The sequence below is a fragment of the Armigeres subalbatus genome, chromosome 2, assembly GCF_024139115.2.
Source record: "Armigeres subalbatus isolate Guangzhou_Male chromosome 2, GZ_Asu_2, whole genome shotgun sequence".
NCBI lineage: Eukaryota > Metazoa > Arthropoda > Insecta > Diptera > Culicidae > Armigeres > Armigeres subalbatus.
The window spans coordinates 214,796,361-214,814,131 of NC_085140.1; the positions used below are offsets into that span (position 1 = coordinate 214,796,361).

Genomic DNA, 17,771 nt, shown 5'->3' on the forward strand with positions numbered 1-17,771 from the left:
TTCCATCTTCCTTTTTCTTTCTTTGTTCTTTTTTCCTCTTCTGTTATTTTTCTTTCTTCATTTCTTTTTCCTACTATATATATTATGTTTCCTCCTTTTTCCTTTTCACTTCTCACTTCTCCGTTCCTGCCTTCTTACATCACAGTTTTCACTTAGCACTTCTTATTTCTTCCTTTCCACTTCTCACTTCTCACTTTTCACTTTTCACTTTTCACTTCTCATTTATCTATGCTCAATACTTCCATCTCACTCACAACTCCCATCTCATTTCGTGTCTTTTTGTTCTTTCAACCTTTTGTCCTTCGACCTTTTGACCTTCGACGTTATGACACATATTCGACCTTTTGACCCTTCGACCATTTGTCCTTTCGACCTTTTGTCCTTCGACCTTTTGACCTTCGACCTTCTGACACAGATTCCCTCAAGGACCTCGGAACTGACCTGACTTATGTCCCCAGAATCATATCCGCATGTCATGATTCCACTTGTCTTGCAAAATGCTGAAGTTTGATACCCATATTACTAATATGCAGCGAAAATATTGAACTGGCCATTTTGGGGCCGGTTCCCAAAGGATCACTTCGAAGAAACCTATTGTTGGCCATTTCTGGAACAGGTGTCACCATGATTTTTTGGATCTAATATAATCTAAATATACAAATCTACCGAAATGGTATGAAAAGAGACGAAAAAAGCATCGGAAGTTGTGGTCAAACTTACTACATCTGACCCAGTGACCCACCGGAATAACTCTGGATGGGAGGACCACATCACAAGCCCTAATATATATTCTGAATTCTGGGATCCATACGAGCAGAACAGTGATAAAACCAGGCCAATACGTCATAAAATGATGATATGGCAGCCATTCCTTCACTTTAGCCGATACGAGTTAAACCATTCAAAAATGAAATTCCACTACAGGGTAATAGTCCTGTCTTGGCGTTCTCAGACATGCTTTTTAATTAATCTCTTGCCAAATTAGTCACGAAACACACGATATAGCGACATATTACATATCTGAAAGAAAACGCATAGCTTGATAGCTTAATATACTCACTCGTCACCGGTAAGCTGATAGAAATGTTGGAGAGAAATCCCGTTGGTGGGTAGCGCACGAATGGCATCGCAATCGTGGGCGCAATTGTCAGCGAGGTGCCCGGGGGAAGCGCCAACCTACCGTCATCCGTTATCCAAATCAATCGCTTCTTACGGCTGTGAGGTTTCTCCGACTCATCGATCAATTTGCGCGTCGTCTTCGTTGATGTTGTTGCTGCATCGTCCTCAGCAAGGGGAGATTCCCTGGGCTCACGCTCGGAAGCGCTTGGCTGGCGATAATCGTCGTTCGACACATACTTTTTCCTGTACTTTTTGTTTTCCTTCAACAGGTATTTTTTCAAGCTTTTAGTCGCCGTGGTCTCTGTGCTGGCAATTATTTCATCCAAATTATAATTAGATTCAATATCTTGTTTAAGCTTGTTTGCAGTGTCTTTCAAGCTGGATTTGGCTAACGGTTGTTGATATGGCTCAGCGTATCGCTCCTCCACTTTAACATTATTTATGACTGGATGCGAAGACTTGTTGCTGTTACTGTTACTATCACTATCGCTACTGCTAATACTACTATTTAAACTACTACTTTCAGTCCTACTGTTGTTAGCGCTATTATCACTTGCACTACCAGTACTGCCTGAATCATCCGTCGGTTGAGTATTGTGCGTTCCAGCTTTGTGCGTAATCACAATTAGAAGTATGTAAGCTATCCAGCACCATCGTATTTCCATTATACCAATAACGCTAGAAGTAAACAGAACAGAAATAAAAAAATAAGCGTTACGAATCAAATCTGAAATATGTGTAAAAGTCGCAAAATAAACATCGTTTTTCTTTCAAATTAAAGTGACATCAAAGATTTCTTGCATTAAGCGGACATAAACAACCCGAATTCATCCTTACTACTAATATGGCTTGAAATATGCACTGCTTTACACACCTTTTTATCCCCAGACGGAAAACCATACGCTACTCTTTCAATAAACCTGTATTTCCGGTAAATCATCCTGACCTACATTATAAGATGTTATTACCGCAGAAAATTAAGTTTCACCTTCAACAGGATAATAAATGAGTAATGAGTAATAATGTTCAGCCAGCATGCAATGCGTGATCAGTGTCTTCAACGTCATGGGACAATCAATTAAGAGTCAGTTGAAAGTATGGATCTTCCTCATGGAATCGTCTTTCGGAAAGGCGCACATTGATCCTCAGTGGATTTGAGACTATTCGAATATTAAGTAAACGCATATAATGCATAATAAAAACCGTGCATCCGAATTTATGTTTTGTTTCGAGATCCATATGTCGCTAACCTTTTTATATATTAATGTTAAATTTAGGGAGCCGAAAAATTAGTGGTTTTATCGAGGATAGAGTACAAGAATTTAAGTGTACTAAGAATCTATTTGGTGAGCAACTAGTGTTGTCATATTTACCATGTAAGTCATGTTCAAGTTAATTGTTAGTCACTCGAAAATAATTATCATAGCTTACGAGTAGCGATTTACGAGCAAGTTTTGATTACCTCGCATAAATTGAGGGATGATCGTACGTTGCTCGTAAATAGCTACTCGTAGACGTCCAAGACCAATCAAAGCTAATCATTGTAATTGGAGATTGTAATTTGACGAATTTTATTATATTTACAGTGTGGGACCGAGAACCATCCACTTGCTAATCTGAAATGCAATTTCGGTGTTTGAACCTTACACCCAAAAAACAAATCTGACATTTATTGTATAAAATCTTGGCATATACAATTATGTAAGGTTGCTGTATTAAAATAATACAAAATTGAACCCTAGTTGGCTATGCACAAAAGGGTGTAAATTGTATTAAAATCTTCCGGAATTGTATATGCCAAATTATTGAACAGCTTTTGACAGGTTCTTATGCAGAATTGCATTAAAATCTATCATCCGCTGGTTGGGTGCAGTATAGAATTTCTGCTATATATATATATATCTCGCTTAACTTTTCAAAAGGTCCTAAGTAACATTTTTTTCATGAATTACTTTGAATAGCGCAATCAACAGAACAACATGAAAGCTATTGATTGCAGTATTCAAATTAATTCATGAATAAAATGTTACTTAGGTCTTTTTGAAAAGTTAAGCGAGATATCATCAATTGAACAGCACACAATCGAAGCGTGGATCTTCTTGCCTAATCCAATCTCCGAACAGATAGGTGCGTCTCTGAGAGGACGTTTGATCTGAGTGGATCCTATAGAAGCGAATTTAACCTCTGAGTAATAAGCTCTTTTCATTACTGTGTTCGAAAATAATGTTGGCTTGCTCTGGTTTTGATGCAGGATTAATGTGACCAGAAGTCCCGAGTTTTTCAACTTCGTTTTACAAATTCATTACAATTCATACAGCCTTAGAAATATTTTTCCAATTTTTTTGGCCCAAAATCTATGCGAAATGCACTTTTGGAGGATCTACTTTCACGCCAGTGATGCAATCCATATAGGCGTCCCGCGTTTCGCAGGACGCTTGCTGGTCACATTATGCAAGATTGGCTTTCTAGAGCCTGGTAAGCGCTACCCATGACTGCAAATTTGACAAGTACTGGTCCTGTTTTTTTTCTAATTTTTAACAGGGAAAAAAGAGAGGAACGATGTTGTGACGTCATGAAGCATTCCTCAATAAGTTTCTGATCAAGAAATATGCAAATCCTTGACATACTTTTGAACTGAGCAGATATTATGAGCATATCTATCGGTACCAACAAAAAAAAAGTTTTCTATGTGAATTACACTTTTACACAAGTTCAGTTCCAGATATCTATAAAAAAAATTACATGGAGTATCATGGTACTGCAGTAACCTAATTTCCCGGCGCTAACGGTACCTGACCTCTCAGAACTAGGAAATCTAGTAGACATACGATAATTTTTTGCACCACCCTTACGTAAAATACCCCCACCCACTTCTAGCTAAAAATAAGTAGCGATGGATCAGTCTTGATTCAAAGATAGATGTTGATTAGTAAACTGAGAATTACGCTTGTTTAGTTCTTCTTAGTTTAGTTTAGTTTTTTTATTTATCTCGGTTGTTTCAACAATACTTTTTTATACGTGTTTCAGTACGATGAAACATATTATCCTATCACAAGATCCCTCGTATTGCAGAAGAAGACACTGCCCAATCGATTACCCTGGAAAAAAGTGAAATTTTTTACAATTTTGAGGTCAAGCTGGCGAGGACACAATTTGCGTCATATTGCTTGTCGTGCAAGTGCACATCACGTGTCCTAAATACTTGTGTTCCTTTTTGCGTCTCCCTTGAATGTCCGGTCCATGCAGCGGATATTGTATGTGTTGGTATATATACAGATGCTTTATATATCAATGCATCATTTAATGAAACGACCAACATATTCAAATAATAAAACAGGTAATCCATCATTCAACCTATATTTTAATTAATACCGTGTGCAAATCCGTGTCAAACTTTAAAGACGCAAAATAAAAATTATTAGAGAAAAATGAAACTTGCCGGCAATTGATGAGTTCATACTGAAAATGAAAGTCGTTTTTTTTTCTAACATTAGCCGATGGAACTCTCGCTCTTATCGGTGGTATTTCCCCGATGCAATGGAGTCACCGATGTCAATTCTTGTTCCCTCACCACAAGGAGTCATACCGTGGAAGACGAACTGGTTTTCTGTCGGATTGAACTTGACTGATCTTCTGGGCAACGGCTGAGGACAGCGCGACTTGAAGCACGAAATATTTTTTTGGCGACAAAGCCGACGAACTTTTCACTTTTTTTTATTTATACAATTTTTATATAGAAAACGAATTTCAATGAAAAATATATACACAATGGAATATCAAGCTTTATTGTGAGAGTCAATATAAACAATGATGAAAAAATGTCAAGGCAATTCTAACATTAAATATTTTTTATTTATGAGATAAACAAATTAAATTCATTATTGACAAGTAGTAAACAGGCATACACCGATACACCAATAAACATATACAGTATGCCAGATGTAATTTCTCAAGCTAAATAGATTAACTTTTTACCACTCCTACACAAAATATGTTTCCCCTCGATTTTCATTTCAACCTTTCCACACAAGAAAAATATAAACATTTGTGATCGTGATCGACCGTCTTCACTGATATCTCCTTCACAAATGGGATATTCACAGCATAGTTTTCATCAATCATTTCTACCTCTGCTTTTCTCGACAAAATTTCTGGTTGGTGTAACAGATGCTCCTAACATTTTGGCCCAGGGTTTCAACTTTTCGTTTCAATGAGACCAAAGCAAGCGTTTTTCGGGCCAAGGGAAACTCTTTTTTCGTTGTTTATGTTGAGAATCATCTTTCACCCATCAACCTTTCCTTAGACTTGGAAGATAAACGAAAATCTTGCATATTGAATGAAAATCCTTTTTCGTTTCATCACTTTTCACCTCTCACTCACTTTTCGCGAGAATTATCGCAGAACAATTACAAAATTGTTTGGCCGCGCCGGGATTCGAACCCAGAATAGTAACAATAATAGCTGTGGGGATGCGCCTACTCTAGCCACACCACCACGCTGTCTGTATAAAAGCGTTAAGTTATTTGTTCCATATAATCTACTACCACTTGCATTTATGATGCCACGAAACGAAAAGACTCGAATATGAAAGAAAAAATCAAACCAACGTTTGGCGGCAATCGAAGTGAGCGAAAAATTGTTATCACTCTCCAGGCTGTTTTTCTTTCCCGAAAAGCGATTTCTCCCCGAAAATGTTTGTGAGGGAGCATCATGTGCTCCTGAGATTGAGTGAGCATTACGAACCCTTAACTTAATGGACATCAATGTGCCTGCGTATACGTTCCGTTCAAGTACCTTCTTCCGTTTGTCTCGACGGCATCATGATGATGATCGTATTTAATGAAAGGTACCCAGATTTTGACTTCGACTGACAAAGTGATGTTTTTAGAAATATTTAGTTTTAGAGTTATGTTTCATTAAGACAAACAAACATGTCGGGTGATTATCATAAGTGCAATAAACAATACAATTATAAAGTGCAAAGTTTCTAAGCGAAGTTACCATCTTTGCAAGCGTATATTATGTATCTAGCACATGCTATTATGTCCAGGGAAGCCGAGAGAACTCCCACCCATTTCGTATCCCAAATCGGGATTCAAACCCTGCAATACTCAGCATGGTTTGTTTTAAGTCCAAACTCTCTGAATGAGGAGAGCTTTCCATCACTACAGCCATGGGCGTAGCCAGGATTTCGAGAAGGGGGGGGGGGCAGCTTTTTTGGTCTTCTAAATCGTAGTTTTATAGTAGTTTTATAAAAACACATGAATATTAACACATGAAATCAAATCCAAACCATATCGAAACAATAATGATTAAAACAATAATGGATTTAAAAAAGCGTGATTTATTGCTCATCAGATATTTTTAAAAAAAATGAGAAAAATATTAACGAACTTAGTATTCAGAAACAATATAAAATCAACTATAACAATTATTATAAAAATCCTGCATTCTTCCATAAGTTTAAGAAAACTAGAACCATACATCTGAATTTCTAATCAAATCCTCTCTTAAATAATATTTATTATAAAATAGGCAGAAAAATCAATATGCAAGCTTTCTCCAGGAATTCCTTCGACAATTGCTCCTGGCATTCTATCCGAAATTCTATCAGGGATTCTTTAGGAATGCCTCCAGCAACTTCTTCGGCAGTGTCTTCAGGAATTCCACCATAAATTTTTCCGGGAATTGATCCGAAAATTCCACCATTATTTACTCCAAGAAAATCTTCACGAACTTCTTTATAAGTTCTGCAGAATTCCCTGCCGTGCTGTTTCCCATGATTTTTAAGAATAAGAATATTCCGTGGAAATTCCGCAGAATTGCCACTAAACATTTCTGAGAATTTCACGAAAAATCTTCGAATTTCTTGTGTAAATTCCATAAAATTTTCCGTGAATTGTTTCGAATAATTTCTTGCGAAAATTCCAAAGAATTTCTCCAGGAATTTATACAGAAATTATACCGAAAATGAAATCAACAATGGAATTTTCGGAGGAATCCCTAGATTAATTCGCAATGAAATCCTGAAAGAATTCCGGTGGAAACTTCAAGATTTTCACTGAGAGATCCTCCAGAAGTTTCTCCGAAAATTCCGGAATTCTTCCAGGAGTTCCACCAATAATTGCTCTAGGATTTCCTTCGAGAATTATTCCGGTAATTCTATCGGCAGTTCCTCTGAAAATTCTTCCGGGAATTTCGGCAGAATTGGAATTTATTTAGGCTTCTTCAGGAATTTATATAGATTTTCCACCAGAAGCTCCTCCGAGAATTTCTCTGCGAGCTCCTCAGGGAATTCTCCGGGAGGTCCTCTGATGATGATGATGATGGTCCAGCTACAAACCCCAACAAAGGTTTCAGCTAGACGAGATTTGTCTATAAGATGAATTCTCTTGTTTCCGAGAATGCTTCTGGTAGTTTCCCCGGGGTTCCTTTGAAAATTCTCCCGGGAGTTTCTTCAGAAATTCTTCCAGAAAATTCCTTCGAGAGTTCCTCCGGGAATTCCACCAGCAATTCATCCGGGAGTTTCTCCGGGAATTCCACCAGAAGGAAATTATTCAGGCTTTTTTCAGGAAATCATCTAGGTTTTCTTCAGAAATTAAGCTACAAATTCCTCCCGAAGTTCTTCCGATAGTTTCTCTGGGAGCTCATCCGGGAGGTCCTCTAGGAATTCTTCTAGGAGTTCCTCCTGAAATTCCTCCGGGAGTTCTTACGGGAGATCTAACGGGAGCTCCTCCGGCAGTTCCTTCGGGAATTCCTCCGGGAGATCCACCAGCAGTTTCTACGAGAATCCCTCCGGGAGTTTCACCGGCAGTTTCTCCGGGTGTTTCTCTGAAAAGGAACTCCCGGAGGAACTCCCAGAGTAGTTTTCCGAGGAACTCCCAGGGGATTTTCTATAGGAATTTCCGGAGAAATTATCAGAGGAATTCTCGGAGGAGCTGTCGGTGGAACTTCTGGAGGAATTTATTGAAGAACTACAGGAATAATTTCCGGAGGAAATCCTGGAGGAACTCTCGTAAGAATTCTAGGATGAACTCCCAAAGGAACTTTGAATTCCAGGAGGAACTCCTGGAAGAACTCTTAAAAGAACCTCCCGGAGGAATTCCCGTAAGAACTCCCAGAGAAATTCTCCGAGGAACTTCTGGAGGAATTTGTAGATAAATGCCTAAAGAAATGCTAAATGAATTACTGGAAGGAAGCCTGATTGAATCCCCGAAGGAACTACTGGTGGAACTTCAGAGGAACATCCGGTGTAATACCCCAGAGGAAGAGAAAAAATATTTCTGAAGAAACTTCCAAAATCCCATTTCCCGTGAAATTCCTGCCAAATATCGTCCAGGAATTCCCTGTGAAGTTCCTGGAGGAATTACCGGAGAATTTCTTGGAAAAAACTCCTGGAAGAACTCCCGGAGGAACTCCCACAAGCACTTCCAGAGGAATTCCCACATGGAAGTCCTGAAATAATTCTTAGAGAAGTTCCCAAAGGAATTTCCGAAAAATATTTTTAAGGAATTCCCAGAAAAATACCAGGAGGAATTAATGCAGAAATTCCCAGATGAAATCCTGAAAGTATTCCCAGATGAATTGCGGAAGAAAATCCCTGCGGATTGTTCCGAAGAAATTTCTGGAAGAACTCTTGGCAGATATCCGAGTAAATTCCGAGTGAAGTCCGGAAGGAATTCTAGTACACTTCCGCGGAAAATCTCCCGGAGAAATTCCCGGAAGAAACTCCCGAAAAAATACCTGTAAGAATTTCTGGGGAAATACTTGGAGGAATTCCAGGAGAAATTCATGAAGATATTTCTAGAGGATATTCTGAAGTAATTGCGAAAAGAATTCCAGATTGGAATGCTAGATGATTTCGCTATTGGAGGTATTCCCGGAAAATTTCCTGGAAGTAATCCCGGAGGAATTAAAGGAAGAGCTCCGGGAGGAATGCCCGGAGAAGTTCCTAGAATAATTCCCGAAGGAATTTCTTATAGATTTACAAGTGAAATTATGGAGCTAAATCGGAGGATTTCCGTCATAAATTTTTGAAGAAACTTCGGATAGAATTTATGGAAGAAATTCCGTATGTATTCTTGACGGAACTCTCGAATGCATTCCTGAAGGAAATGCCGGATTCTTCCTGAAGAGAGGATAGCCGAAGAAATATCTAGAAGTAAATCTTGGAGAGAACAAAAGAAATATTCAAGGAATTTCCTGATGAACTTGTTGTGGAGGGTTTCTAGATAAGGAGGAATTACAATTACATGAGAAGGATTTTCGAACGATTTTCAGAGGAATTTGTGGATAACTTTCCGGAGGAATTCAGAAGTTCCCAGGGGAGCTTCTAGAAGGATTTCAAGGAGAATTTTCGAGCCCGAAATGTTTCGAGTTGTTTTGAACTTTCATATATTATGGATCCTGGATGCCCTAATAAGTTTTGGGAATCTTTTGAATTTCAACCACCTATTTCTGTATATGATTGGATCGTAAAGTGCACATATTTGAGGGAATTCATTTAAGTACCCGTTCAATCTTTCCACAATTTAGGGGGGGCTGCCCCCCTCTGGCTACGCCCTTGACTACAGCTCAAGCTACCAAACGATCCACCGTTACATCGAAACCATCGGATCGACAAGGTTTGGGCCAGCCAGGATCGTCTGTCAGCAACATTTCATTATTTCCTTTCGTCTATCTGGGGAAACTTCAGAGTAAACACACCGTCTGCACAATCAATCGGCTGTCCCTGACGCTGCTGCTGCCCATGATTCCATAGTGGACGTAACAACGATTTAACCACATACCATCACGTGTTTATTTTTTACCGTGCGGAAGTTCCGAAAAATAGTATCAGCCGAATATCATCCGAATGTTAATACAACGCTCGGGTACTTATTCAAAAGGACGTATGTGATTTTGTAAACAAAGATTCAAACGTCGATTTGTCCAATCTAATGACACTCCCACGCAAACCAACACCACCAACAGGTAGCCGAAGGCTTCCCCTGCCTGTCTGTAGTGATGGTTTGCGTGGGAGTGCCATCAGATTGGACAAATCGACGTTTGAATCTTTGTTTACAAAATCACATACGTCCTTTTGAATAAGTAGCCGAGAACGTCATATTTTATCAGCACCAAAAAAACGTCAATCGCGCAGCACGGCTTACTGTGTTTTTTTTCAGCATAATTCCCACGGTACGTGAAGGAGCAGGTATCTGGCAACCCCAATCCTACCCCTTACGTTTGACAATAGCCAACATCTTTGAGTTTCCCATTGTTCTATTGTAATTGGGTTTCCCACTGACAATTCTATTTTGTAAACAAACCACTATTCCGAAGTGATTTTTTTCAAATAGACGAAATTATTTTTCATCATTTTTCAAGAACTAGTGCGAAAGTATGAATACGAGGAGTATTTCAACAAGAATATTGATATCTTTAATAAATTTTCATATTTCATTCGGCTCCAAGCGCTCTACTTCGCCAAAATATTGTGATATTTAAAATATATTTTCAATGGCAGGTTTCAACGATTATGATTACGCCTTCGTATTAAATTAATCGATGATTCTGATGCTGGCATCAGAAACATGTCTGCTTGGCAGACCCCTGTGAAGGAGGATTATTCCTAAAAGGTTCGTCTTTTACAACGCGCACGAGTCTCCCGTTTGAAGTTTAAAGTTCTCCCAAACACACGCGACGCGACTGTCGCTAGATATCTCTGGGCAGCTGTTGCCGAGACTGTTGCTGTGTCGCTGCATGCAGGGTTCTATTGACGCTTCCATACCAAAGCGACAGACAATCGTAGACACCCAGTCTGCCCATGATTTGATAGTTGACGTATCAACCATTCGAAATTTCAGCGAGTTTCATTTATTAGGGTAACCGTACCCTTAGTGGAGGTAGTGGAGTTTTAATGAGATTTATCATATTTATACACTTTACGATGATTTCAGTTGATGCTTTAAATATCCTGTTAAACGCAACTTATATTCCGATTTCGCTTGAAAAACTATTGAAAACAATGATTTTCCTCAATAAAATTGACTCCCTTGCACCTATAGTGGTGCAACTGTACCAATAGTGGCGAGTCTTATAAGAAACCAATGGATAGCCAAACCAAACCAACCAAAATTATTTTTTACCGCCACTAAAGGAACAGTGTACCCATAGTGGTGCAAGCAATAATTGGTAATTGTTGATGTTAAATGACATCTATCTCATTTTTGTTAGCAAATTTATTAGTTTATCTATTGGCTAATATATTAAAACTGTAAATTTCCCATAATAATTATCAATTTTAATGTTGACAATGGATCGATCGCCGCGATATTATGTTTCGGTAGCTAATCGATTGACTTTCGGCGAGAAATAAAACAAATGTTTGCCAGATTGTCCGGACGTTTCGGTCGATTCACTGGCTTTCGACCATCTTCTGCGGACTAATCTTCCTGCCGCTTCCTTACTCTAAGACTTAGTGGTTAGAGTACAAAAGTAAGCATGCTGAGACCGTAGAGCATCGTCTCAGTTCAGCTTGTGCGAAGATAGTAGTGACGACACATGTTTACATTCAAACTGAATGTTTACATACGTGCTGAGCCTGCCTTGTTTTTTGTATACCGTGAAAAGCATCCTATGATTAAATCAAAACTAATAAAGAGATAACCTAAGTAAACCTGATTACTTGTATATTGCTACATATTAATTGTTGGATGTGATATCATTTTAAAACTGGCTCCATTCATATACTCCGAAATCCTGTAATTCAGGTAACCAACTCCATCGGAAATAAAAGCTATGTTACATAGAAAATATTCCCATTTATTCGCTTTTGAATTGTTTTTAATTTAAATTAAAATATTGGTGCAATCTTGATGAAATTATAACATGTAAATAAAAAGTACCGAATTTGTACACTTTTTGACTATTTACTAAAACTGCAATATCTCAGCCCCAGAACAACATTTCTTGGATCTTTTTTTATGAAAACACTTCTTATAAATAGCTCTTTGTAGTATGTAAGTTTTTCTGAACGAGAAAAAAATATTTTTTGTGTAAGGATGAAATAACTTCGAAAATTAGTTTAAAAACCCAGATTAATCCACCTAGCGGCGATGATGCCTTTCTCGCTCGTTCAAATGGGTTGACAAACATATTAGAAAAGTCTAATATAACACTAAATAGATCTTATTTTTCAAATTTGTTTATGGCAGCCCTTACTTTGTACCGTTAAATGCACAAAAACGATCCATAAATAACATCAGAATGTTCCATAAAACGCTACCTCAAATCCAAAAAATAGCTCAGGCTTATCCATAAAGAATAATTTTAAGATCCATAACTAAGCTAAAAAAATATATCAAATAATTGTAAAATAAGTATGTACCTTTAAACATGATCAAGAAAAACAATATCATTCCTGCTATTTTCCCATGAACGTATGACAAATGATCCATAAATGTTTGGAAAATTATTCATAGAAAACTACATTTAATAAAAAAATACAATTTTGCGCAATTTTTATCGTGATTATGATCCATAACTTCGGTGATATGATCCGTAATTTTGGTCAATTGACAAACTTTTTCTGTTTTGAAGTCAGAATCCAGCTTAGGCTTCTGGCACCTTTTGAAATAGTATGATTCTTCATCATATAGATAAGAATTCATTTTTGCTGATGAGCAGTTCCGTTGTTGTCAATGCCATTTAACCACTTTTCAATTAAGATTTACGATTTTGATCCGACTTAATAAAGTCTTAGAAGAATTCTACTAGGGTTGCTTTTCTTCATATAGAGAGCATTTCGGCATTTCTCAGCTTCTCCCACATAATCCGAGTGCTATTTGAAATCTTCAAACAGATATGTTGTCGCTATGAATGGGTTTCCAATTAATTGGTCTCGTGAAGTCCAAGATTTAGGATTCATGTATAGCATGAATTAATTAACTATCAAAAACACAGAAGGTATGCAAACGAAAAGGTACGATTATAGTTAGTTAAAATTTATAGAACATCAAAACCATTTACTAAAATAAATTGTTTTATTTTCAAACTAATTATTAGCCCAGCCATGTTTTACATATACTGTGCCAATATGAATTATTTGCTGCAACGCCAGGAAGAATGCATTACAGTGAATTCAAATCAAATGTTGAAATTGATTCTGAAGTTGCTTCCATGCACACCAAAACATTATGAATATTAGGTGACATATCTGACATCTGACATTATGACACAAAAGCACATGACGTAAACTCAATCGTATATGTTTTTCAACGTCAGATGATTTAAATATGCCACGGAACCTAAACACAGCACAGGTGCGTTGCCGCACGAATGTACAAGCAACCGATGATCAGTGCAAATTGAGTATAACCTGTTATACTTCGATCATCACATATCCAAGAAGCGGAGAGAGCCTAGGGGTAACGCTTTAGGCTGTCACTCAGTGGGTCTATGTTCGATGCTCATTCTGACTCTCTTTTGTTTAATGTTAAATTTAAACATTTTTTAGTTAATACCAATAAATTTTATTCATTTTTTTTCCATAGCTCAATACCAAATTTTTAAAACGACTTATCTGCATTTTTTAAACAAAGATTAAAACATAGATTTGTCAAGTCTGAGAGACGAGAGCACTCCCATGCAATCCAACACCACCAACAGCTAGCCGAAGTATTTACCTATATGTTAGACACACAAGGATGTTATCGATCATTTAGTAATCTGCGTTCGATCATTTAGTAGTTTGTCTATAACTCATTCCAGAGGCTGAATTCCAAAATGTGTTATACGGTGGACTTCTGATGCGAAGGTTTTCTATATATCTGCCTAATATATCGATGTTTCAATTCCACCATTGAAGGAGTTACAGTGTTAGTTGCAGTGACTTATACCAAATGATAACAAAATTCCAATCATTCAGTATAAGCTACTGCTACTAGCTCTATAGCTCTATTACCAGTATAATTGAAACATCGAACTGTTAGGCAGAGTTGTAGATAAACGTTTGCATTAACAGTTCACCATACTACACATTTGAAATCTAACCTCTGGAATGTGTTATTGACAAACTACTAAATGATTGAACATAGATTACTAAATGATCGAAAACATCCTTGTAGTGTAGATATGTAGCCTACATGGCTTTTAATCGAAATAATGAAACTTTCATGTTACCAATCTAAGAGAAAATTAAATTTCGAACCCGAAAAATCAAACTATTTTCGGCTAAAATGTGTTTTAACGTTTTAATTATCATTTTAAAATTGACGCCCTATATCCCTTGCCGGGTGAAATAAAAAAGCATCATCCGGCCCCCATTTTGTTTACTTATACTGACTAATAATAACTAATAAAAAAAAAATGTTGATAACAGTATAAGTTATTACAAACTAGTGCTTCAACTCTGTTATTAGTTAAATTAAAAAAAAAAACAAACTGTAGGGCAGAGCTGTCGAAAAATATTCGCACCAGAAGTCCACCATAAAACACGTTTTGAAATTTAACCTCTGGAATGAGTCATCGAGAAACTAAATGATCGAATTTAGATTACTACATGATCCAAAACATGTTTGGATTGTAGAAAAGTTTGGATACATTTTCATTGACTTGCAAGAATGAAAATTTTCTCCGAATCCTTCCGAAACTCATATTCTCCCACATAATCCCAGTGCTATTTGAAATCTTCAAACAGATATGTTGTCACTATATGAATGTTACAATTAATTGGTCTAGCGAAGTCCAAGATTTAGGACTCATGTATAGCATGAATTAATTAACTTTCAAAAACCACACAGAAGGTATGCAAGCGAAAAGGTAGGAATAATACTAAATTAATATTTATAGAAAATCAAAACCATTGACTAAAATAATTTGTTTTATTTACAAACTAATTGTTAGACCATCCATGTTTTACATATACTGTGCCAATATGGATTGGATTGGTGGATTCAAATTAAATATTGAAATTGATGTTGCTTCCCTGCACACCAAAACACTATGAATATTAGGTGACTTATCTGAATGAATTGACACAAAAGCACATGACGTAAACTCAATCGTATATGTTTTTCAACGTCAGATGATTTAAATATGCCACGGAACCTAAACACAGCAGCCGGTGCGTTGCCGCACGAATGCACAAGCAGCAGATGATCAGTGCAAATTGCGTATAACCTGTTATACTTCGATCACCAATCTTTCAAGAAGTAAAGATAGCTGAGGGGTAACGTTCTAGGCTCTCACTCAGAGAGTCCTGTGATCAACGCTCGTTCGGCTCTTTTCTTTTTTTTTTCAAAAACATATTTTCTTGTATAATACCAATGAACTTTAAACAATTTTTATTTTCTATAACTCAATACCAAATTTTTAAAACGAATTCTCTGCGTTTGTAAACAAAGATTAGAACATCGATTCGTCAAAACTAAGAGGCGAGAGCACTCCCACGCAATCCAACACCACCAACAGATAGCCGAAGTCTACACCTTTATATCAGGCTACATATCTACACATGTTGTTTAATCGAAATAATTAGACTTTCGTGTTGCCAATCTAAAAGTGGCAGTGCGAGTTGGCTCTTGTTTCGGACGGCGGGACGATCGCGCGATTTGCCGAAATTTTGTGTTTTGCATTGCGCGGCCGGTAATAAAGTTAATTAGTGCAGTGCGTGTTGGCTCTTGTTTCGGACGGCGGAACGATCGCGCGGTTTGCCGAAATTTTGTGTTTTGCATTGCGCGGCCGGTAATAAAGTTAATTAGTGCAGTGCGAGTTGGCTCTTGTTTCGGACGGCGGAACGATCGCGCGATTTGCCGAAATTTTGAGTTTTGCATTGCGCGGCCGGTAATAAAGTTAATTAGTGCAGTGCGAGTTGGCTCTTGTTTCGGACGGCGGAACGATCGCGCGGTTTGCCGAAATTTTGTGTTTTGCATTGCGCGGCCGGTAATAAAGTTAATTAGTTCAGTGCGAGTTGGCTCTTGTTTCGGACGGCAGAACGATCACGCGATTTGCCGAAATTTTGTGTTTTGCATTGCGCGGTCGGTAATAAAGTTAATTAGTGCAGTGCGGGTTGGCTCTTGTTTCGGACGGCGGAACGATCGCGCGATTTGCCGAAATTTTGTGTTTTGTTTTGTTTTTCCTTAGGACGGTTCGTAAGTAAATTGATGAATATATTTTATTATTTTTACAGCATATACTGTTATTGACAAACGCTCTATATTGTCGAATAGAGCTCCCTATTATTCACCTTTCCCACTAACACAAATTTTCCTTCCCGAGACATCTATGAAGGTAGTATGGGTTCCCTGCATCTTCACTAGTAGATGTTGAATTAACATTGCTTCCTTTCCTTCCGTGATTGTAAGGACGTGGCCAGGTATACAACTGCTACTGTATAGGAAAAGGTACTAATCCCAAGTACCAATTTGCGACAATATACAGTAGATTGCTCAATTGAGCATTGTATAGCCACCCACGATTTGTACAATCACATATGCTATGCTATGCTATGCTTTCGTGTTGCCAATCTAAAAGTAAATTAAATTTCGAACCTGAAAAATCCAACTATTTTCGGTTAAAATGTGTTTTAACGTTTTAACAACCATTTTAAAATTGACGTCCTATATCCCTTGCCGGGTGAAATAAAAGGCATCATCCGGCCCCATTTTGTTTACTCGCTTTCGTCAGGGCCATGCGGTGTGTTGGTGATGCTTCCTTCTGCGATATTCATCCGACGGCAAGCGAATGAAGCGAATGCAGTGCCGTTCGCTCCCGCCGAAATGTGCTTGCATAGCGTCCTCACGCACATCAGCTGCGCTCCCATACGCTGATTGAACGCCGCTGATCGAACTCGTATGTAGGGTATGCGAGCGCATGATAGCAAAATAATAGAAAAAATGGGCCTGATTACGTTTAGTAAAGAGAAACGTTATTAATTATTGAACACATTTCTTTTCGTTAAAGGTTACCCAAATAAACACTTATAAGGCGATCATGGCCTCAGTGGAGACAATGGGGTCTTAATAATATTGTTCATCATTGCATTACTTAACGTTTGCTTTACTTGAAGCGACACGTTGTAATTGTGCCATTATGAATATTAATTGAAAACAATAATTTCTCCAACAAATTGGCTTTCCTACCTATATACTGCCGCCGCAAGCGTAACTGTTCCATATTTTCTTCCATGCAAAATCAATATTGGACGATTATGCTTGCGACGGCAGTATAGTGGAGCTCATTTTACCTCCAAGAAATTTAGATTAATTATTAAGACGAAATGAATCCAATTTCATTTCTAGCAAATTCAAAGTTTGTCTATTTGTTAATGCATTAAAACTATCAATTTCGAATTATCAAATATATATTTTCTTTCATTGATTCAATAATACTTCCAATATTGGCACCGTTACCCTAGCAGAGTGAACTCTGTGGCTTTGAAAAGAAATGCACACATACTAATTTGATAAATACTGTACGACTTCGGTTAACTCATACCATGTGTGTTCCGATAGTTTTGTGGTATGGCAAGCGCCTTCCACCCCAGAGGTCAGAAGTTCGAATCTAGGTGTATTGAGAACATTTTGCTATTTTTATTCCATAAAAACAGTTTTTTGGCCATAACTCCAGATTGCGATGAGCTATTGATCTAATTTTCAATAGCAAACAAT

General features: G+C 37.6%; 1 protein-coding gene across 1 annotated transcript in view; it reads right to left on the reverse strand.

The window, feature by feature from the left end:
* Positions 1–17,771, reverse strand: part of LOC134215870 (uncharacterized) — a 48,220-nt gene that overhangs the window by 10,007 nt on the left and 20,442 nt on the right. The window contains exon 2 of the mRNA XM_062694966.1: positions 1,061–1,797. Within this exon, the coding sequence (XP_062550950.1) occupies positions 1,061–1,784 (724 nt within the window). The 5' untranslated portion in view covers positions 1,785–1,797. The remainder of the gene's footprint in view (positions 1–1,060; positions 1,798–17,771) is intronic.